General features: G+C 36.4%; 1 protein-coding gene across 1 annotated transcript in view; it reads left to right on the forward strand.

Moving 5' to 3' along the window:
• The window catches only part of ADGRB3 (adhesion G protein-coupled receptor B3), a gene marked incomplete at both ends in the record, with an annotated part of 810,263 nt that overhangs the window by 412,505 nt on the left and 373,627 nt on the right, over window positions 1-24,131 (forward strand). Inside the window, one exon of the mRNA XM_080699695.1 lies at window positions 2,754-2,862. Within this exon, the coding sequence (XP_080555821.1) occupies window positions 2,754-2,862 (109 nt within the window). The remainder of the gene's footprint in view (window positions 1-2,753; window positions 2,863-24,131) is intronic.

Below are 24,131 nucleotides of genomic sequence, written 5' to 3' on the forward strand. Positions count from 1 at the left end.
ATCCATGAACATGGAAGATCTTTCCATATTCTAAGGTCTTCTTGATTTGGAGAGTTCTTTTTATCTTTTTGTTTAAATTTATTCCTAAGTATTTTATTTTTTTGTGGGATATCCTGAGTGGAAGTGTTTTCTGGATTTCTTTTTCAGTGGATTTTTGGTTGTTATGCAGAAAACCTTCCAATTTTTTTAAGATTGATTTTTTTTTTAATCTAGACACTTTGCTGAATTTGTTGATCGTTTCTGTAAGCCTTTTGGTTGAGTTTGTGGGTCTTCTAATTATAGTATAATGTCATCTGCAAATAGTGAAAGTTTGAGTTCTTTTCCTATTTTACTCCTTTGATTTTATTTTCTTGTCTTATTTGAATAGACGCTGAAAAAACATTTGGCAAAATCAAACATCCATATGCTAAAAGCACTGCAAAGAATTGCAATAGAAGGAACATACCTCAATATCATAAAGAAAATCTACAATAGCCCCACAATCAACATCATAGTAAATGGGGGAAAACTGTGAGAATTTCCCGTAAAAACAGGAACAAGACAAGAATGTCCTATATCACCACTTCTTTTCAATATAGTACTTGAGACTCTAGACAGAGCAATATGCCAACCTAACTTTCAACCAAGATGAAAAAGAAAAAAGAGTTTTATTACTAAATGAACCTTAAGGCAGAGTATGATGTATGTCACAGGCAATCTGCCAAAAGAGAAACTTCATCCTTTTTTACAGCCAAACCACAAGATAAAGTATAACTAGTCCTGGAGTAAAGAGACCTTAACTGCTCCATACAGCTCCAATGGTCAAATATATCCTAATAAATATCTTAGTAATTGGGAGGGTTACCACCTTGTTAATTAATTGGTCTTGTCTACAAGAAAATAAATTCTTATATCGTTATGACTGGAGGCAATTTAGCAATTGAAGCCAGGCTCAAGTAGCCACTGAAGTTAGGTCCTCACCCCTCTATAGAAACTGAGATGCAGGTACACTGTCTTCCTCCATGGTTAGGTTTCAAAGAAACATTACTGTATCGTTAAGCTGGCTGGAGGCTTTTAGCTTTTAACATGATGTATAAACCCAGAGTGGTAGTGCATGCCTGTAATCCCAGGCTCAGACAGGAGTACCACAGGTTTGAGGCCAGCCTCAATAACTTAGGGAGACCCTGTTGCAAAACAAAATTAAGCAAAAAGGGGTCTAGAGGTGTAGCTGGGAGGTAGCATGTCCCTGGGCTGGATTTCTGGTAACACACAATAATTAGTTGTCTAAAATAAATGCTCTATAAAGGGGAGATCTATTTTCAACAGAAATAAAATTCAGCCTCTTATTTTTAATTTGTATTTATCCATACACCACATATATCCATACACAGGTACACCTACACAAGAATAGGAGAATATAGTAGTAAGAAGTTTTTGAGCCAACAGAAGGTATATGCACTTTTTTGTAGTAGGGATGACAGATGTTCACAATTCATATTTAATGACTGAAATGTAGGTAAAAAACAGGATTTATCCTCCAATTCTTTCTAAAATTAAAGAATTCTGTGTGTGCCATGTGTCTCAAAGTGTACTATTTATTGTTCTTGTCTTCAAGTACAAGGGAGTAAATATATTTGGATACTCCTGTGATTTTTAGATGCGCACAGCAATGAGTCCTGGCAAAACTCACAGGATGCCTGTGAAATCCAAATGTCTCTTTTTCTTCTGCAATACATTTTGCAAATACAAAGCAGCTTGGACTCTCTAATCCACTAAATTTTTCATGCAAGAAGATGCAGTGGTGCTGAATGGCTGCAAAAAATGAACCTAACTTCAAAAGAGTTACTGCTCTAATGTGATTATATAATGCCAGTTTTATGGGTTACACATACTAAAATTCATGTGATCTTTTAAATGACCTTCATGTTGGATACAGTATGATCAACTGCCAGAATAAGGTTGGTTTTAAGAAAACACACATCTATTTGTATGCTGTTAGGTGCTATTATGTTGGAACATCACTTGAGGCACGGAGGTAAATAGCTCTGTCAGTATGTAGGTAGCTAGCTAGCTAGATAACTATGGGTGCCCATTCACGATAGGTGATAGAGTAGATAGCTACTGGCCTAGCAGCTAGCAAAGATCGAATATGGCTTTAGATATATAGTTTAATCTCCTTGAGTTTCTGCTTTTGTTTGCCTGAAATAATAACCTTATAAGTTTGTTTTGTGCATGTACATGTAAATTGCCTACACTAGAGCTCTTATGATTCTAAAAACTACTAAAATTGTTCATATGAATGACTACTTAAATTATAAAAATAAATGCTTCTCAAAAACATTTATTATGCTATGATTTTAATACTTGGTACATATCCTTATAATAGCAGTAATTGATTTTTTTATTTCTTTCTGTGTCCCCCATATGGACACTAAGCTAAAAATGTGAAGAGCCTAATTCGTGTTTATTCTATGTTATATTTAAGTGAGGGAAAGAGTCCCTCAAAAGTAAAGTTATGCTATTTCTGAGTAGACAATCTGTTAGATATTCTGGGTTTCCTTAGATTCATAGAGGACTAATTAGTGCATCATATCACTTCCAAAGTTCTTGCTGTGTGACACCTGGTATCATTCTTAACTATTAATTCAAAACCCACAGCTGTTGCCAGTTGCAGACATTTCTTCAAATAAAACAGAGCTTCTTTGTGACTTTTTTTCATTCCAGTTCTATATTCCATTTTATGGCTTTTTTATTCTATCTAACTTTTTTTCTAGATTTATCCAGGCTCAATTGAGTTAATGCAGGTGATTGAAGATTTTATACACATTGTTGGATTGGGGATGATGGACTTTCAGAATTCATACTTAATGACTGGAAATGTAGGTAAGAAATAAGATTTTTCTAAAATCTTTCTGAAATTTAAAAAAATTGCAAGCATCTGTACCATACGTTTTCAAGGGTAATATCCTTGTTCTTATCTTTAGTATATATGAAAAAATATATTGTGGTTACTTAGTATCTGAATTTTAGCTGAGCCCAGCTGCATGTACATTCTATATAATGCACACCCACATACACATACATACATACATATATAGATACATACACTCATTCATATTTATTTCCATATGCATGCATTTATATAAATGCCCTGTAGGCTTACTCGTATCTGCACATATATTCATGGAGAATATATATTTCATTTTCCATTTGCCAAATAGTCCTTCCTATTCTATCTAATTTCCAATATATATGTGCTAGTGATTTTGAATAAAAATGAATATTCTTTAACATCATACATTGTTCACAAGGATGCTGAGTTATTTCCCCAATAGAACTCCCACACAGGGACTGAATCTCTGTGGAACACCACAGAATGCCTGTAAGGGTTATAGGAAACTGCCCCTGACGTTTTTCTAACTACCTTCCAGGAAACAATGGATCTCTCAGATCCCTCTGGTGGATTCTGCAATGGTAAACACATAAAGTGAAGACATATTTCTTCCTTTAGTTGCCTTTAATGTCTCTTACAATAGGGTGGAGTTACACAGAGAAGCAAAGGCTACTCTTGCTTTTACATTGCCACAATTACAGTGCACCAACAATTATATTCATCAAATGGCACACTTCTCTGTAGTGAAAAATTGACAACAGCAAAGAAATAGTCTTCTTAATTATTATATACATTGAGTTGATATAGGTTTACAGCTTTTTTAAATTTTCTCATAATGTCACTGTGATTCAGAAAGATTTCTTTCATTTGTCATGTTTTAATAGTTTTCACATAGAGACCACATACAACAATGTGTTTAAATAAATATATTTTATTCCACAGTCTTATCCACAGCTATTTAAGCTTTAGTTTCTGGATTAAAAAGAGCTCTACCTTGATATGGATTTTTTTAATTATTAAGGTTATTTTATAGTTATTTTATAGTGGTTCATTTTATAGTTGATATCTTCTGAAGCCTGCAGGGACTCATTTGATCCTAGGATACTATCAATCAGGGTTTCCTCAGATGTAATGAGTTAGAGATTTTTCAGTTGAGGAAAGTCTACATTATAGAAATGGAGAAAACAGCAAATATAAAGGCACCTATCACAAAGTCTGGGGGTATTTTGGTGTCCACATAAACCCTTTATATAGCACAATGTCTTAACAGTTAGACTGAGGTCTTAACATACATTCTGAGCCACCTTGAGGACCCAGACTTTTCTCCAAAGTTAAGTTCCAGTAGCTTGGAAGCTGTCCCTTCCTAAGAGCAATGAGAACAGAAATGGACCAAAGGCAGTTTCTTTGTTGATGGATGAATTTAGAAATTAAAGAAACTCCAAATTAAAGTCCATTCCATAAGTAGCAGGCAAAAAAATGAAAGGAAATATGAAAGAAAGGGCGAGTATCATAGACTGGGAGTCTCAGGGCACATGGAAGGAAGAACTGAGACAGATTTCAGGGATGCTGGCTATTCGAGCTAAAGCCAATCTCTTAAAGGCCACATGGCTTCCTTGGTAGATGGGAAAGGAATTATGATGGTGCTGTGATACTCTGGACAAATAGCAAAGTAATCGTCCCATGAAATTGAGGGACAAAAACAAAGGGCTGTTATTTCCTTATTTTTTGCATACATTTAACTATAAAATGTAATTAATAATTAAATTATTTAATTATTTGTGCTAATTAAAATATTATCTGGCTGAGCATGATGGTGTGTGTCTGTGATCTCAGTATGTCAGGAGGATCATATGTTTCAGGCCAGTTTCAGCAACTCAGCAGCTTAAGTGAGACCCTGTATTAAAATTAAAAAAAAAAAATAAGGCTCAAGGTAGAACACCCCTGGCTTTAGTCTCTAGTACCCCCACTCCATATGCACACAAGACAAGTACTATCTGATCAATACCTGGCATTTGCTCAGAATATGTTTGGAAAGTACTAGAAAAGGACCACAGTCAATCTCAGAATCCAATAAATTTAAATTTGGACGTGGAGTAAACTGTTTTAGAATAAAAACTACAAAATAGCCAGGTGTGTTGGCACACTCTTGTAATCCCAGCATTCGGGAGGCTGAGACCAGAGGATTGCAATTCGCGGACAGCCTCAGCTAATATATATATATATACTGCAGTATTATCTATAGCCCTGATAAGTTTGCTATGAAATTTCCAACAATGTCCATAATTAGACCTCCATAAATATGTATTTAGTCGTCTTTGCCTTTTTTGACTTATGATGATTGTACATTGGAAATTTTTACATATTAACTATGTTACTTGGGCTTGCCTGCTTCCTTTAATATCACTCAACTTTAAAGCGTATATTAAGCACAACTCAAAGTAATTTAATGCTTCAAATAAAGTCAATATAATCGTACTTTGCTTTCAGTCTTCAATCTTGTATAAGGACAGTGTTGTTGTTCAGCCCCCTTATTGATTATATAGCACCAATTTTCTTTAACTTAAAGTTTGTGTTCTGTGACTAAAATCTCCAAACATTATTCTGACTACTCAAAAGATATTTTACTTATTGTTGGTTTCCCTAAATATTGGTTCAGGGACTGACTTAGTGTAGTTTGGTGACTTGAATGGAAGGTTATTTTCTACTATATTTAGGAGTTTTCCAAAGTATATCAACTAGTATCAAATTGAATTATATGAATACTAATTGCATAATAGTAATACACTTCACATTATCCAGTTCGATTTGAGTATATATAAAACATGATTATGCTGTTGTGTGTGGTATTTCCGGTGTTTATGAGCAAGGACAAACATAGAAAATATTTTATAGTAGCAAATTATGAAATGCATGAATTGGCACAATTCATCTTACATCCAAAATCCAAGTATGAATTATCCAACACTGAGCTAATTATGCTGAACTCACAAGCCAGCAAGCACGCACTGATTGTCAGAGAGAAATAGAGGGTGAGTTGCAAAGGAAAGTTGCTTATTTTTTATGGACATTTTGAATTCAAAAGATGGCCAGGCATGGTAGCGCACACTTGTAATCCCCACACTTGGGAGGCAGAGAAAGGAGGATTGCACTGGTTCAAATCCAGCCTCTCTGGCTTAAGAGACCCTGTTTCCAAATAAAATATAAAATAGGTCTGGGAGTGTAGCCCGGAGGTAGAAGGGTTCCATCCCCACTACCACCAAAAAAAAAAAAAAAAAAATTCAAAAGATCATGTCTTTTATATAGGAGTGCAAATTATTTTTCATAAAGTCTATCTGTATTGTAACTTTATCTTTGTGGACTATAAATAATACATTTCTGGAGAGAAAGAGAGAGAGAGAGAAACCAAAAACAAATGCCAAAAGACCATCTAGTTTTGTCTCAGAACCTCTTATTTCTCTTTTCAAAAATCTAGTCTCTAGTTTACATAGAATGAGTTGGAAGTAGAGTGCTATTAGGACACATACATAGAAAACGGAATAGATAAAAATCTGGAAAAATAAATATTAGAAGATGTAGCATAGCATAGAATTCAGACAGTGGTAATAAGTGATTCTTCATACGGTCACTATTGAGTTAATTAGTGGTTGTCCATGCTTGTAATCCCAGTACTCGTGAGGATGAGACAGGAGAATCACAGGTTTGCAGCCAGCCTCAGCTACTTAGTGAGGCCCTCTGCACCTTATTGAGACCCTGTTTCAAAATAAAGAATAAAAATAGGGCTGAGTATGTAGCTTGGAGTTAGAATGCCCCTGTATTCCATCCCCATTACTGCAAAAAAAAAAAAAAAAAATCTTGTTTGTCTGCTCCGTAGAACTTACATCCATTTTATTTATTTACTTTTTGTTGTCGTTGTTGTACTGGGGGTGGAACCCAGGGGCTTTTATTCCTCTGGGCTATACTCCCAGGCCTATTTAATACTTTATTTAGAAACAGAGTCTCACTAAGTTGCTGAGAGCCTAAGTACTGACTGAGGCTGGCTTTGAACATATGCGATCCTCCTGTCTTAGCCTCCCAAGCGCTGGGATTCCAAGCATGTGCCCGGAAAACTTAAATCAATTTTAAAAGAAGATCTCAGCCAGACAGGCACATACTTGTAATCCAAGCATTTGGGAGGCTGAGACTGGAGAATCACAGTTCAAGGAAAACATCAGCTATTTAGTGAGGCCCTTTGCAACTCAGTGAGACCCTGTTTCAAAATAAGGAATATCTGGGTATGATGGTGCACACTTGTAATCCCAGTATTTGGGAGGCTGAGACAGGAGGATCCGAGTTTACAGAATGCCTCAGCTAATTAGTGAGGCCCTCTGCAACTCAGTGAGACCCTGTTTCAAAAATAAAGAATAAAAAGTAGGTCTGGGGGTATAACTCAGATTTAGAATGCCCCTAGGTTCCATCCCCAGTACTGCCAAAAAAAAAAAAAAAATCTGAAAAATGTCCTACCTGTAATGACTTTTGATAAAATAAATGTTCCCACATGCTCACATGCTAAAATATTTATAAACATTTTACATATGTGCATGCATGTACATTTTTGTATGAATAATATCCATATTTTAAATCAGCTCTGGAAAGATTTGTGATCTCAAGAGTTCTGTTTTGTTTTGGAACTCATGATTGAGTTCAGCGGCATTCTACCACTGAGCTACATTGCCAGTTCTTTATTATTTTATTTATTTTTTGTTGTTGTTTTAAAACAAGATCTCAGCCAGGCATGGTGGTGCATGCTTGTAATCCCTGAGCTTGGGAGACGGAGACAGGAGGATTGCACAGGTTCGATGCCAGCCGCGCTGGCTTAAGAGACCCTGTTTCCAAATAAAAATATGAAAATAAAATAGGTCTGGGAGTGTAGCCCAGAGGTAGAAGGGCTTCCAGCTTCCAGGAACCCCAGGACCACACACACACACACACACACACACACACACACACACACACACAAGCAAGATCTCAGCCGGGCATGGTGGCATCCCCCTGTGTGGAAGGCTGAGACAGGAGGATCGCACAGGTTCGAAGCCAGACTCAGCTACTTATTGAGGCTCTCAGCAACTTAGTGAGACCCTGTTTCCAAATGTCTGGAATATAGCCCGGAGATAGCCCTTGGGTTCTACCCCCAGTACCACCAAAAACACCCGAAAAACAAAAAAAACCCCACAAGATCTCACTAAGTTACTGCATGTCGGCCTCGGACCGCAGATCCTGTTTCTCAGCCTCCTGTCTTTGGGATTACAGATGTGGACCACTACTCAGAGCAGGTCAAAAAGTTTAATATGAATTTTGGGGAAATATTTCTACAAAATATTAAGCCAAAGCATTTGTAAAATATTTGATCTCAAATAGAATATTCATTGTTATATTTAGATGTGAATATGACATTCCAAAATAGACACATAGTATAGTAATTATGACACATATGTGGAAATGATCACTTACTAAAAACTAAACACAAATATTTTTATAATTACTGAATGAAGGCCCATGAAAATTGATATTCTACAAAGATTTAAAATTTCAAAACACTTCATTTTATTTTAAAATTTGATTCTAAGCATTCTAAAATGTGCCAGAGATAAGTGGTTTTTGTTTTAGGAAAAATATTACTTTCCTAGTATACAATAATTTTATAAATCTATTATTATCATTAAGTTGAAGGAATATCCTTATTCCTTTTAATATGAACTTTTTTGTGTGTGGTGCTTTTACATATTAGTGAGAGCATCAGATTTCTTACTTTTTGTGACTGACTAATCTCACGTAGCATAATGTTCTCCAGTTCCATCCATTTCCCTGCAAATGACATAATTTTGTTCTGAGTAAAATTCCACTGTGTACATATCCCATAGTTTTGCAATTCATTCATCTGTTGATGGAGATCTTGGCTGATTCCATGGTTTGACAATTGTGAATTTTGCAGCAAATGAACATAGATACCCATGCATTTGTTTGGTAGTTTCCATTCTTTTGGGTAGATACGGAAGTGGTACTGCTGGATCACGTGGTAGATTTGTTCCCATTTTTCTTAGGATCCTTCATACTGTTTTCCAAAATGGTTGCACTAATTTGCAATCCAACCAACAATGTATTAGAGTTTCCACTTCTCCACACCCTCGCCTGCATTTGTTGTTGTTTGTGTTTTTAATGATTGGGGTTAGGTGAAACCTTGGGGTAGTTTTGATTTGCATCTCTCTGATTGACATTTATTGGCCATTTGAATTTCTCCTTTTGTGAAGTGTCTACTTAGATCACTTGCCCATATTTGACTGAGTTTTTTTTTGCCAGTACTATGTTTTCAATCATGGGTTTTCCACAGTAACTTCATGTAGCATATTACATTTTTTAAATGTATTAATAAAAATAGCTTCTTCTTTAACAACTTAAAGAATAATTAACTAATGCTTTAGTTTTGGAATTAGAACTAGAATTGCTTTCATTGAACCAAATTTGAGGAAGATTAATATTATGTGTAACCTACTAACAATGTTCAATTAAAAAAAAAAAGAAGCTGGGCATGGTGGCACACGCTTGTAATTTCCCCTTTTGGGAGGCTGAGACAGGAGGATCGCACAGGTTCGAAGCCAGCCTCAGCTACTTAGTGAGGCTCTCAGCAACTTAGTGAGACCCTGTTTCCAAATAAAATATAAAATAGGTCTGGGAGTATAGCCTGGAGGTAGAAAGCTATCTCTTACTATAAGTAAAGCCTTTGCTAAGTGATTCAGATCATTAAAATAAGTGAATGGTCTTTTAGCCTACACACAGATTACATTCTAGTTGTAGACATAGAATAATTTTATAAATAAATATCAAGTATACTTTCTGTATGTGTCAAATAAGCAAAATTTCAGGAAGCGTTGTACTGTGTAAGGATGAAGAAAAACTTATGAGAGAAGCAAGGAATTGATGTAGTCTTTGAAGGTTTACACATCAAGATGAAGGGAAATGAGCATTAAATAGATGGTTACATTCCAGAACATTCTTTTAGCAAATATGGCAAAAAGATGTCAAAGTTGAGTGTGTTTAGGAATAAGTGGCTTCTTATTTTTATAAGGTATAGAAGTAAAAGAAGTGAAATAATATTTTATAGCCATGTTTCTGAATTCTCAAGATAATAGGGAGTCATTAAAGCTTAATTTGATAAGAGTTGTGCTTTGATAGGATAAAGTTTAGAGAAGAAAATAGACTTTTTACTATAACCCATGCAGGAGATAATGAAGACTTGAATTAGCAGTAGTGTGATTAGAAAACACAATGTGGGTATGAAGCTGAGACTCTGTTTGGGGCTAGAATTAATAGGATTCAGCCGGGCATGGTGGCGCACGCTTGTAATCCCCACGCTTGGGAGGCAGAGACAGGAGGATCGCGCAGGTTCGAAGCCAGCCGTGCGCTGGCTTAAGAGACCCTGTTTCCAAATAAAAATATAAAAATAGGTCTGGGAGTGTTGCCCGGAGGTAGAAGGGCTTCCAGGAACCCCAGTACCACCGAAAAAAAAAAAGAATTAATAGGATTCAATATTAATGGAGTTCCAGAACGAGCTAATATAATATCACTGTCATACAGGAGGATGAGGACACTGCACAGTGCAGGATTATTTAATATGAAAATTTACCAGAAAAGTGGAAACACAATGTGCAGGAACTAAATTTCCAAGTTCCCTAGATGATATGTGTTTCCAAGTATTTATTTTGCACAGATGAATGTCTTTATATCCATGTAGCTCACAAATTTCCCTTAGGAATTATTCAAGGTTGACAATTGTCACATGTAAAGGGAATGGAATTCAGGCTAATAAGTCCAAAGACAAAAATGTTGCAATTATTATTTTAAGGAATTTCAAATGTTCTGTGTATAAGCCCTAAGAGCTACCAAATTCTGGAAAGTATATTTTTCTTTTTTCTTCAACAAAGCAGGAAAGCCAATGTCTTGGAATCATTAAAGTTTATATCTTCTCTACCAAGCTAGCTATCACTGTCTATTCTGGTTTAGAAATATAAGACATTGGGCTTTTCAGAATGACCATTTATACTTGATATTTTCAAAAATTGAATTCAAATTCATCTGAACAATGGTAGAATACTATTTCAACATCTTCTTTTTCTTCACAAGGCCTTTTCATCAGCATCAAATCTATATTATTTCTTAAATTCACTGGTAAACTTTATCATTTCTTTAGTATAAAATCTTGTTTTTCAGTTGAGTTATTTCAATCTTTCAATCTGACGGTCTAATTATAAAAAAAGTGAGTGGTTTTTCTTCCAAGGCTTGTTTTCCTTTTCTGTCTCTGCTTAGTTTTGTGGCTCACACATCTTCATTATTTGCTTAACTTCCTTTCTTTAAAAATAAGTCACTTGTCAGTTGACACCAAGCCCCTAAAATACACATATCAGCATTTTTAAAAATTTGTAGCACCTGATGTCAGTGCAGCTAGCTAGACTTTGAGTGTAAAATTGTGAGATTCTTCCTCTGTTGCTGGCTCTGTGGCTCTTGCTAGACACCTGAAACAAATGGATGTTTTACTTCAAGATAGAAAGAAAAATCTAAAAATACCAGTTATTTATGGTAACAACATACTGTTTCTCTTGAGACAAGAAACATTTCAAATGTAGTTTTAATACATTTAAACTCATAGTCCTGATAAGCAGGACTATGAGTTATTCTTTGATTATTTCTCATTTAATAGGACTTATCCCATTTTATTTACTATGACCCACTTGCTTCAAATGACTGGGGTGGAAAAATTGGGGAGATTGATACAAAAGACCATATTAGGTCCACCTTGGGGCCAGCATCACAGACTGTTTAGGGATATAGATGGGATCTCTTCCGGCCAAGTATGGACCCCAGATGACAGTGTTCCATAGAGTCAGTATAGTAGATGGGTAATAACTCATAGATTTAATTCTTTTTTTTAATCTAAGTATCTCTTTCATAAGTATATCCCATGTTACATTTTAGATTCTGAGGATTCTCAGGTGAATAAATTAGACCAAGCTCTCGCTCTTCTAAAACTTATGTTGTATTAGTCAGATGTCAGACAAATGCCATCTTACATGCTCAGTGGTTATAATTGCTGTGAAGGGAAATAAAACAATCAATCCACCTGAGTAAGAGCCTGGAGAATGAATATAGCAGTGTCATTTCAGGAAGGATGGTCAGAAAAGGTGTCTGGTTGTGAAGTGATATTTGAATATAGCCCTGAATGCCTTTAGGGCATAAGATGCAATGAAATGTGAGAACAGAACATTTTAGACCATAATGCATCCCTGTGCTTCACACGTCCGAGATGCTAGAGAAGCCGGGGGTGCTGGGAGAGGGCCGAAGAAAGGAAGGCACAGGAAGTGAGACTTTGGAAGCCATTGGACTAAATGTCCGAATAGGAGACAGATCCACTGAAGGATTTGAAAAAAAATGGGGATGAGAGATGACTGATATTCTAAAAGGATCATTTTGACTATGAAGTGGAGACTTGATGGGCTGTAGGGGGCAGGAGTGATAAGCAAGAGTAGTGAGCTATTTATCACAGTGATCAGGAAGAGAACACAGAGGCTTGGACCAGTTGGAAGTGGAAGTAAAAGATATGTTAATAGTTTATCTGAAGAATTTAATGATAATAAATGGAGTGTGAAAGAAAGAGGAGGTTCAAAGTGTTGCCACAGCATCTCTTAACTATCCAACTTCAGAAGGAAGACAGATTTGTCAAACATCTATTTTTATAACCCGAATGTCTCTAAAATTTTGAGTCCAAAGAATGTGTGTTTGAATTTTTTTATTTATTTTATTTATTTAGTTATTTTTTGTGGTACTGCAGATGGAAGCCAGGGGCATTCTGCCTCTGAGCCACGCCCCTAACCCTATTTTTTATTCTTTATTTTGAAACAGGGTCTCATTGAATTGTGGAGGGCCTCACTAAGTAACTGAGGCTGGTCACAAACCGCAATCCTCCTGTCTCAGCCTCCCAAATGCTGAGATTACAAGTGTGTGCCACCACACCCCACTTGTTTTTTATATATTCTCTTTTCTAAGTCCAACACAAATCCTTGCTCTTGTGGTTTAAGCTCATTTCATCATTACTGCTCTCAGGGAGTTTGAAAAATTTTATCCCTAGAAGTCATCAGCATCCTGTCATCATGCCACCATCTGTATAATTGGACAGAAGCCAGAATGAAATTGTTTTTTAAATAATCTTGTGAAGTTATAACTCAGAATGAGCTGCCAGTTGACATATAAAATTAATTGTAATTTTCCCTACCAATTTCATATTTCTTCTTCCACTTATAAAAGTCATAGAACCTCAAGATTGAGAGTCCTATTTAGGCTCAACCAAGTCCAGCAAGAAACTAGTCAGGTCCATTCTAGTTTTTAGAACAACTTTGAATTTTGATAGATTAATACATTTTAAAAATAAAATACATAATTAGTTATATTTTATACATTTATTTTTATTTATTTTCTTAGTTTGAAGATCTTCAAGAAAACTTTATCACTACAGTTTAAATGTAATTGTAATGCTACTACTAGCAGTTATTATCATGAACCTTTGGTGATCATCATGATCATATTATGATATTTCAAATTATTGTTAAGCTCACTTCTTTTAGAAGCTAACTAAAATGAAAACAGTTACATAATAGTCCCAGGTTTATCTATTCCATATTATATAGCTGTACTCAAGGGCACATTCACTCATGGCATCATTATTAAGTAATTATCTTGTCCTGAAAAAATTTTTAGACATATTTAACAGTAATTTTCTCTTGCTTTAAATAATAAATGCTCTAAACTTTTTCTGTATTATCTCTATATTGTGCCAACTACCTGCTTCAATCTTAAATGCTACTCTGCTGTAAATATCTCATAGTCTCCAGATCTGTACTTAATAGTTTTTGTTTATTTATTTGGTGTTACTGGGGTTCCTGGAAGCCCTTCTACCTCTGGGCTACACTCCCAGACCTATTTTTTATATTTTTATTTGGAAACAGGGTCTCTTAAGCCAGCTAGGCTGGCTGCGAACCAGCGCAATCCTCCTGTCTCCGCCTCCCAAGTGCGGGGATTAGAAGTGTGCGCCACCACGCCCAGCTTTGTTCCTTTATTTTTGTTTCATTTACCATTAAGAAATAATAGAGCAGGACTTGAGAGAGGAGTACTTGGGAGAGGAGGAGACATCTTGTACTGAGACAGGAGGATTGCAGCAGTTCCTGGACAGCCTCAGAAACTTAGCAAGGTTCTCTGCAACTTAGTGTCACCCTGTTTCAAAACAAAACATATAGGTCTGGGGATGTATCTCAGAGGCAGAATGGCTGTTGGTTCAATCCCTTATGCCACATAAGAAGGAGGAGGAGGAGAAGGGGGAAAGGGGGAGGGTGGATGAGGAGGGGGAGAAGGAGGAGGAGGTCTCTTCTTGCAGTATATTTAGTATACTTTTTTTTTTGAGCTACACCTTCATCCCTATATTTAATTCTTTATTTTGAAACAAACATGATCAACCCGTGATCCTCCTCCTGTCTCAGCCTTCCAAATGCTGGGATTACAAGTGTGAACCACCATGCCCATCTTTTAGTATACATTTTAATGAAAATTAATAAGTGTTAGATAGTGGGTATTATCACAAGAACTCTTACCAAAAGTGCTATTTGAGTATAATAGATAGAAAAATGTGTTTTTTAAATTGTTACCATCTTATTTCTCAGGCTTTATGAGAAATGTTTTGGTATAGACTCCTTTGTATTTTATAGCACTTCCTGAGTTAATGTTTTCGCAACTGTTCATGATGCTATTGTTTCTAACAGCCATGCTGCCTGAGTGTGGAGGACACCCGCCAATTTGTCCTACATCACTGCTTCCCATTCAGAGTGGATGATTTTTTTCCCTTTTGCATCTCAGTAATTGAAAGTTAAAGATTGTTTCATTATCTTGCTCAGCCAACCAAACTTTAACCTACTTCTGTTATACAGAGAATGTCAGTGTAGTTTTTTATGTGACTCCAGGGAAATCTTACTCATATGTTTTATATTTCTACATCAAGGCAAAATAACTCTTCACCACTTGTTTCCTCTTGTAGTCATAATTTTCATATATACCTACCTTATTAAAAATTTTGAATTGTTTTTCTGATTAATTCAATAATGCCTGGATTGTACTTTTCATTAACATCTTATAATACATCTTAACTGATAAAAATTTAGTGAACTTTTTGTTATTCATTAATCCATTGCATTAAGACCAAAATTTTCAATTCTGTGAACATAATAAATACTCAAGTATTATTTCAAAGTTACAAGTGTTATAACTTGTTCAACTTTAGTTTTCATAGGTGCTCCAATCTGGAACAATGAGATCAAATGGGTTAAGTCTGTTCCTGAGTAACTGTCTAGTGGAGAATACATCGACAGGTCTTCGCTTTCTTTTGGATTTTATATTTACTAGGAAAAAGTTCATGGTCTAAAGAAACCTAAAAGAGTCCCCCAGAACTCATTTGGAAATATGATATATGGAAAGCACAACAATATTGCAACAGCTTTGGAAAAGCAGAGGGAATGTTGATTTCTTCCATAGCTATGCACATCTACAAGAAGAGAGTCTATGCGCTAAAGGAGGAAATACATAGATTTAACAGAGGTAGTTTTGATGGAATTATGTGTTTTAGTGGTATAACTTGGTGGATTGGACATGGATTGTGAAAGCTGTTCTCAAATGGAAACTATAACTTTAAACTTAAAATTTCTGCTAAGAATACAAGCCAAAGATTCTTGAGCTTCTCAAACACTGACACACTGATCTAATCACACATTTTGGGTATTGTTTTCTTTATTCTCAATAGGAACTTGAATTTCTGTAAGGAAATTCTTCATGACCTCTGTGCCCTAGGGAAACTGGGAAGAGGAGCTTTGTACAGGGGAGCTGGTGCTTTGCTTCAGCCCAAGAAGCCTGGCAGAGATTTGAGCTAATGGAAAGACTTTCCAAGTTGAGACTGGCAAAGGGCCATCTGGAAAACTAAGTGGCTTTACATTTCCCTATAGACCTTGGATCCAAAAGGCTTTTCTCATAGTAGCTTTTCTCATAGTGACTCCATTCTTCTGTTTAAAATAAATTTTATCCGAATCTCATAGATCCATGCTTATAAGCATAAATAGAAAGGTAAAATCTGAAGCTCCTTGAAAATAAAATTTAAATTGTATAAAACATTACTTTTGATACTTATTGGTCGATCCAATAAAATTAGAATTTGGAATTAGTAAAATCAGCATATTGTATGCCTTCTTTCTGGTTTTTCTCTTTAACCAAATTAGCAGGATGTCACTGTAAGCTTGTGTGAATATGAAAAATAATACTGTTTCAAGTGTTTCTATGGCAATAATTGCTTATCTCTATGGTGATAGTGGTCTGCCTCTGTAACAATACCATGAAGGGGAAAAAGGCACCAACTTCCTCTTAGCAGTCTTGCTTTATTCCTTATATTTTCATGGTTGCCCCCTTCAGAAGTTTAGTTATATTTGGTTACACCAAGAATTCTGCACTCAGTCATTCCTGTTCTCCATTTGCTTCCCTCAGTGAATTCCAAAGACATAGGTTTTAATTTGAAAACTGAATAATTTGACTCAGGTTAAACACTGGTGTCCATGCAAGCAGGGATGCTGCTTGGTATCTTTTAAAATATGCTGGCTGTGGAGCTACACACGTTTGGAAACCTGGGTGGTACCGTGACTAACGTATCTTCTGCAAGCTAGCTTATATCTAAATTTCTGTTTGTTCCTTTTTAAAGTCAATAATAGGCCAGGTGTAGTGGTGCATACTTGTAATCCCAGCATTTGGGAGGCTGAGACAGGAGGATCATGGTTCAAGATCAGCTACTTGGTGAGGCGCTTTGCAACTTTGTGAGACCATGTTTTCAAATAAAGAATGAAAAATAGGGCTGGGGGTGTCACTCAGAGATAGAAAATCCCTGGGTTCCATCCCCAGTACTGCAAAAAATAAAGCCAATAATAATTCTCTGTGGAGAGACTGTCAAAATTAAAGATTATATATAAGCTAGGCCCAGTATTTGAGAAGCTGAGACAGGAAGATTGCAGGTTCACAGCCAGCCTTGGCAACTTAGTGAGGCCCTCCACAACTTAGTGAGACCCCGTTTCAAAAAAAAAATGAAATGAAATAGGGCTGAGGGTCTGGCGCAGAAGTAAAACGTCCCTGGGTTTAATCCCCAGTAACACGCAAACACACACACACACATATGTGTGTGTGTGTGTGTGTGTGTGTATCACCTGATACAATAATAGGCCTTTTACCTGGTGATGCGGTGATGCACAAACATAAGGTCAAATATAGGCTCTGCTACTGACTGTGTAACTTTAGTGAGGTCACTCAGTCCCCTCTGGCTACAGTATACTCTTCCAAGGACTTCTAAAATTCTTACCAATTTTTAGTACCATGTATTTAAAAAATCTGAATATTATGACTATTGATCTATTATAGCAAAATCCCAAAGCCAGGCGTGGTGGCACATGCTTGTAATCCCAGCACTTGGGAGGCTGAGACAGGAAGATCGAGCAGCTTCAAAGCCAGCCTCAGCTACTAAGTGAGGCTGTCTGCAACTTAGTGAGACCCATTTCCAAATAAATTATAAAATATGGCTTGGGATGTAGCACCGAGGTAGAAAGCCCCTGGGTTCCATCCCCAGCACCACAAAAAAAATAAAGAAAAGAAAAGATTCCAGACAGACTTCTAGGCAGATATGACTAACCTTGAAAATCCTGTTGCTGTCTCTGCATTAGAAGGAGTACATGACACAGTCGATTTCTGTACAGTAATGACAATAAAAGCTCACAAAGGTTTCAAGATCTTTGGCATTCTTCTGCAGGGAAGAGAAGATAATTTTCTCTTCCCTATATTTATTTGTCATTAGTCAAATGCCAGCCCCTTTAAATAATACATACAAGAAAACCCTTTCTGATTTAATTTTATAGTATCTTAACTGTGGCCTGCAGAATTTTACCAATAGTCTTTATAGATACATTGAAGAATTTTATAACATTACCATATTCTCTAAAATTTATAAATAAATTAGTTTACCTAGTTTTTAATTAAAGTCTCTTGAACAATCAAAAATGTTTGGCATCTTTTGTAACTTACCTAAAATTTTCAAAAGATCGGGCACATACCTGTGTTCCTGGCTCTTCAGGAAGCTGAGGCGGGAGGATAGCAAGTTTGAGGCCAACCTGGGAAATTTATTGATACTTTGTCTCAAAATAAAAAAAAAATTAAAAGATGGAACTATAGCTCAGTAGTAAAGTGTCTATAGATTCAAACCCAAAAGTGAAAAAAAATCTATGAGAAGGATTTTTTTTTTTTTTTTTTTTTTTTTTGGTGGTACTGGGGTTCCTGGAAGCCCTTCTACCTCTGGGCTACATTCCCAGACCTATTTTATATTTTTGAAACAGGGTCTCTTACACCAGCGTGGCTGGCTTCGAACCTGCAGGATCCTCCTGTCTCCACCTCCCAAGCACGGGGATTACAAGCGTGCGCCACCACACCCAGCTGAGAAGGATTTTAATTTCAAAAATGCAAATAATTTTTGAGATGCTAATTTAATTAGGGTCTTTTAGTATGATCTTTTATCTGGTCTCACATGTGTATCAGATACTTTGTGTCGATGTGTGATTGTGTATGCATTTTCTGAAACATTTAGTAGTATTTGAATTAGAAATGCAGTTATTTATTTTTATTTTTATTTTTATTTTTTTATTGGTGCACTGTATTCATACATCATAATGGGATTTTAAAAAATAACTTTTGTAGACATACATGGACACATCACCCAGTTAGCCCATACCCGATCCCCACCCCATTCCCTCCCCATCCCTCCTTCCCATGCTTGGCTTAGTGGTTAACATCTAGTTTTATAGCAATTTATCCAATATTAACAATGATAATCTCACATAACAATTTCATTTGTCTGATACCAAGATTTTGATGACTTAAAGATAGCATTTCAATATTTCTTTTTGCTTTCTTTCTACCAGAGAATATATTTTTCTTTTTTTTTTTTAGGTGATACTATCATACATTTATTTATTTATTTTTCAGAAAAAAATCTATCCTGATATGGAATATGGACTCTAGATACCCAAAACAATCTTGAAGAAGAACAAAGCTAGAAGATGTATATTTTCTGATTTCAAACCATATAAAGCTACAGTAATTGAAACAGTGTAGTACTATTCTAAAGGCAGATATATAAACCATTGGAGTTAAATAAAAGCCTAGAGATAAATTCTTCCATATATTTTCAAGTTATTTTTGACAAGATTTCCACGAACATTTGGTGGAGGAAATAATTTCTTTTAACTTAATATTGTTGAAAAATAATAATTACATGAAAAAGAATAAATCAGACCCTTACCTAACACCATATATAAATATTAACTCAAAATAGATAATAGACCAAAATATAAATCTTAATACTATAAACTTTTAGAAGAAAATATGAGTCATAAAACCTCACAACATTGAAATTGGCAGTGATTTCTTGGATATGATTTCAATGGCACAGGCAACAGAAGGGTAAACAAACTCCCTAAAAAATAAAAAAATATTGTATATCCAAAGAGAATGTAAACAGAGTTAAAAGTTACTGATAGAATGGGATAAAATATTTCCAAATGCTATATCTGAAGGTATATTAATATTCCACCTAGACATCCTAAAAATTAGCAACAATAAAAGCAAACAATACAATTTAGAGATATGTAAAAGACTAACATAAATAATGAATCTCAACAGATAACCAATCTTAGTTGTCTGTTGGATGGAAAATCTTGTTTCTCTGGTTCTGGTGTGTGTTACCTATTTCTTCTTTGTAGTTAATCTCTTTGAGTATTTTCTCTAGAGCTGGATTTGAAGACATAAATTCCTTCAGTTTCTGTTTGTCATGGAAGCTTCTTATTTCCCCATCAAATTTGATAGAAAGTTTTGCTGGGTAGGAAATTTTTGGCTGGAAGTTGTTTTCTTTCAGAGTTTGGAATATGTTACTCCAAGCCCTTCTGGCTCTCATGACTTGGTTTGGGAAGTCTGGAGTGATTCTAATTGGTTTGCCTCTGAATGTCAATTGGCCCTTTTTTTTGCAGCCTTTAAGATTCTCTGCTTGGCTTCCACATTGGTCATTTTGACAATTATGTGGCGTGGGGATTCTCTTCTCCGATGCTGTCTAAAGGGAGTTCTATAAGTTTTCTGGACCTGTGTATCGACCTCTTGCTCTATGTTTGAAAAATTTTCTGCTATTACTTCCTTGAAGAGCTTGTTGATCCCTTTGGTTTCACCTTCTTTTCCCTCCCCTATTCCAATTATTCTTAAGTTAACTCTCTTAAAATGGGCCCATATTTCTTCAATGTCAGATTCCTGCTGTCAGATTTTTTTTCTAAATTAGAAACTATGCGTTCATTTTTTTAATGATCATCTTCTAAGAGCGAGATTCTATTTTCCATGTGGTCTAATTAGTTGTTTGTACTTTGAATTGAGGCCTTTACTTCATTAATTGCATCCTTTATCTCTTTTTGGCTCTCTCTGAATTCTTTTCGAAACACCTCTATTATTTCTACAATTATTTTTCTGATTTGATCTTCTAGAAATCTCTGAATTTCTGTTTTATCAGGTTCTGATGTTGTGCGATTGTGGGCATTCATTGCTCCATTGTTATTCCTATTTCCCATGATTTAGGAAGTTTGTGCCTTCTCTGGGTTCTTCCCTTGGGTCACTATGACTTCACTTAAGGTGCTCTGGATCTTGAGTCTGTGGTATCTCAGTCCCTACTACTCCTTTACTGGGTTGTATCACAGATTCTCAGACCCAGGGAGTCAGTCGAGGCTGCTTTAGACCATGGGGGGTGCCAGGTTGGGCATTCTCCTATGGTGTGATATCTCTGCCACTGCCACTCTCCCACTGGGTCAAGTCCCTGGGAGTACAGTACTGGGATTTCTCCTCTAGGGACCACAATTTGACTCACTGTTGTTTAGTACGCAGATGGAGCTGTAGTGGACTCGGTGAATTCACTGCTGGTGCCACCGGTGGCAATATGGTGCCGCTGCCATGCCCTCAGCCGTGAGGCTGGCGTATTTCTTTTCTGTTTTTGAGCTCCGCTCTGAGTCCCTGCAGGATGTGCTGAGCCCAGCCTCTGGGAGCTTTAGATGCTCCCTGCGCCAAGAAATCTGCCGAATCCCGCCCGGCTAATTCGCAGCGGCTCACATCGCCTCACTGTCCACCACTCCTCTCTGGAGCCTGGTGGGCTGTTGAGTGCATTGGTTTGGTGCTATCCGGTGAGCTCGCTGCTGCTGCCGGCAGTAAGGCGCTGCTGCTGCGTCCTCGGGTGTGAGGCCGGCTTATCTCCTCTCTGGTTCTGAGCTCCGTTCTGATTTCCCTCCTTTCTGGAGCCTGGTGCTGCAAGGGAAGATAGCGCCCGCCGCTCCGCTCCGTGGCATTGCGCAGATCCACAGCACTGCGATCTGGTTTCTTTCTGGTGTCTCGTTTTTTCAGCCCTCTTTTTCTCTGTCCCTTGTAATTACATTTTTTGTTTCTCTGCTGATGGTGTTTTCTGGCTATGAAAGGCACTGATTTTGTGGTAATAGACTGATTTTGTGGTAATAGAGATTGGTTGTTAGCGGGGCTCGTAAGCCCCGCTTTTCTCTGTCGCCATCTTCCTGGAAGTCCGCAGTTATTTTAGATATCATTAAAATTTACACTATGAACTTACAGGAAATTATTATTTTATGTCACATTAAAGAATAATGATACATTTTAATAAAAGCTAAACTGAATTAATAATCTATTAAAAACAAGCTTTATAGGGTTATGATTTTATATAGTAGACACTATTAATTTAGGACATTTGATGACTATAAAATATTTGTAGAGAAGGAAGAGTTTATAAAGGAGTGACTTGTTTTGGATAACACATTTTATTTTTATATATATACTGAGTTCAAACAAAAAAAATCTGATTCATTGAAAATACTAGTATTCATATCGAAGTCAACCACTAAACCAAGCATGGAAGGGAGTGATGGGGAGGGAGTGAGGTGGGGACTGGGTGGGGGCTGGCTGGGTGAAGTAGGGATCTATAATTGAGAATAATATTCTGAAACATCTTCTTTGTCACTACAAAATATTTTAATAATAATTTTCTATGTGCATTTAAGCTATAGCATTCCTCTGCTATATAAACCTCCATCCTTTTGAAGACTCTGTATCCATTATGCATAATGTTAGTTCCTACTCAGTTTTTTTCCGTATGGTTTCCCTTTGCTTTCCCCAAACTCAGTGCATTCTAATATTCCCTAACTACTTCAAATACTTCTTTCATTGACCCTACGATGAAATATTTGTGCCAGCCGGGCATAGTGTCACACGATTGTAATCTCAGCATTTGGGAGGCTGACAGAAAGATCACAGTTCACAGAAAGCCTCAGCTACTAAAAAAAAAAAAAAAAAATTACGTCAATGAGGTTATCCCCTGTCATCTTGAAAATCTTGAATATTTAAAAAATATTATAGAATTTTTAAATTGTGGACTATTTACTTTTAAATAACAATTTCTTTTTAAAAGTAAACACATTGTTTTGTAACATAATTTAGACTAGACAGGTAAATCAGAATTTTAATTGTTTGGTATGCTCTTTTAACTACATATAATTTATTTTAATGAAATAGAGCACTCAACTTTGGAGGGTACTGGGGATTGAATCCAGGAGAATTCTGCTTTGAGCTACACCCCCAGCCCTTTTTTATTTTTTATTTCAAAACAGAGCCCTGAGCCGGATATGGTGGTGTACGCTTGTAATCCCCCACACAGGTTTGAAGCTAGCGCGCTGGTTTAAGAGACCCTGTTTCAAAAAAAAAAAGTATAAAATAGGTCTGGGAGTGTAGCCCGAAAACCCGAAGGTAGAAGGGCTTCCAGGAACCCCAGTACCACAAAAAAAAAAACAACAAAAAAAAAACAAAAACAGAGCCCTGCCAAGTTTCTGATGGTCTTGCTAAGCTGCTGAGACTGGCTTTGAATCTGCAATCCTCCCGTCTGAGCCTCACAAGTACTGGGATTATAGGTGTGCGCTACTGTGCCCTACTTAGAGCAATCAGGAGAGAGAGAGAGAGAGAGAGAGAGAGAGAGAGAGAGAGAGAGAGAGAGAGAGGGAGAGAGAAGGAAATGGAGTATTGGTTGCTTGGAGAGTTATTATTTTGATTTGATGACTTAAAAATTTACTGGATTTTAGTTGCCTTAATAATTTATTTTTGAGGAGGGAAAAAGCGTGCTTGCAAATAAAGAGTAAATGTGTTCATTTTTCTCAACAGTCATACTTTGTTTATAATTCCAACTATATACGCATGTTGGCTCTACCATAATATCTTATAATCTTAAAACTGTTTGGGGTTCATAATTATCTAAAACTAGTCTATATAAAGGGTGTCATAGGATCAAGTAAGATGATGCACTGGGGTCAACTAATGCTTATTAGTAAATGGTGTCTTTTGTTCTAGTTCTTTGTCTCTCCTCTTTCTTCAAAGACTTAGATTTGTTTAGGCACACATATTTCACCTCAGTTCTCTTTTTATTGAAAAAGGCATGGAGCTTAAGGTTTCTTTTCAGTATAAGTGGCTATAATTCTACACACAAGCCAAGACCTGAAGTTTGAATGAGACTTAGCCTGGAGAGGAGCACGTACAACCTGAAGGAGGCAAGTGTAGCTGATAATGGAAATGCCTTGAGCTAGCACTGCAGAGGAAGTCAAAGGCTAAGCATTTTGTATCTGTGTGATGTCACAGGAAAGCAGTGGGAGTGACATGATTCAATTTATGCTTAAAATCAGTGTATGTTTAAAACGCTGCAGTTTAGACAATGAGTAGGAAGGGCAAAAGAAGAAAGTGGGAGCACAGTGAGTTATTTTAATTTAGGCAAGATTTGATGGGCAAATGTCTGGCAGTCAAGAGGGGGCAAGAAAACAACTTTGAGCTCTGTTTTGGAAGAGAAGAGTAATTAATTGGATTCACAGTGTGAAGATACAGATGTGCCAAGGATAATTTACTGATTTAGGGCTTGAGAAAAATATGGGAGGAGGTTCTCTTTAGAGAGATGAAGAAGATGCACAGGAAGATCATATTTTGATGAAGAGTGGATGGAAATCAAGAGTTCAGCTTTGGCATTTTGCTTTTGAGATGCCTGAAGACATTCAAT

Source organism: Muscardinus avellanarius (genome assembly GCF_963383645.1).
Source record: "Muscardinus avellanarius genome assembly, chromosome: 8".
NCBI lineage: Eukaryota > Metazoa > Chordata > Mammalia > Rodentia > Gliridae > Muscardinus > Muscardinus avellanarius.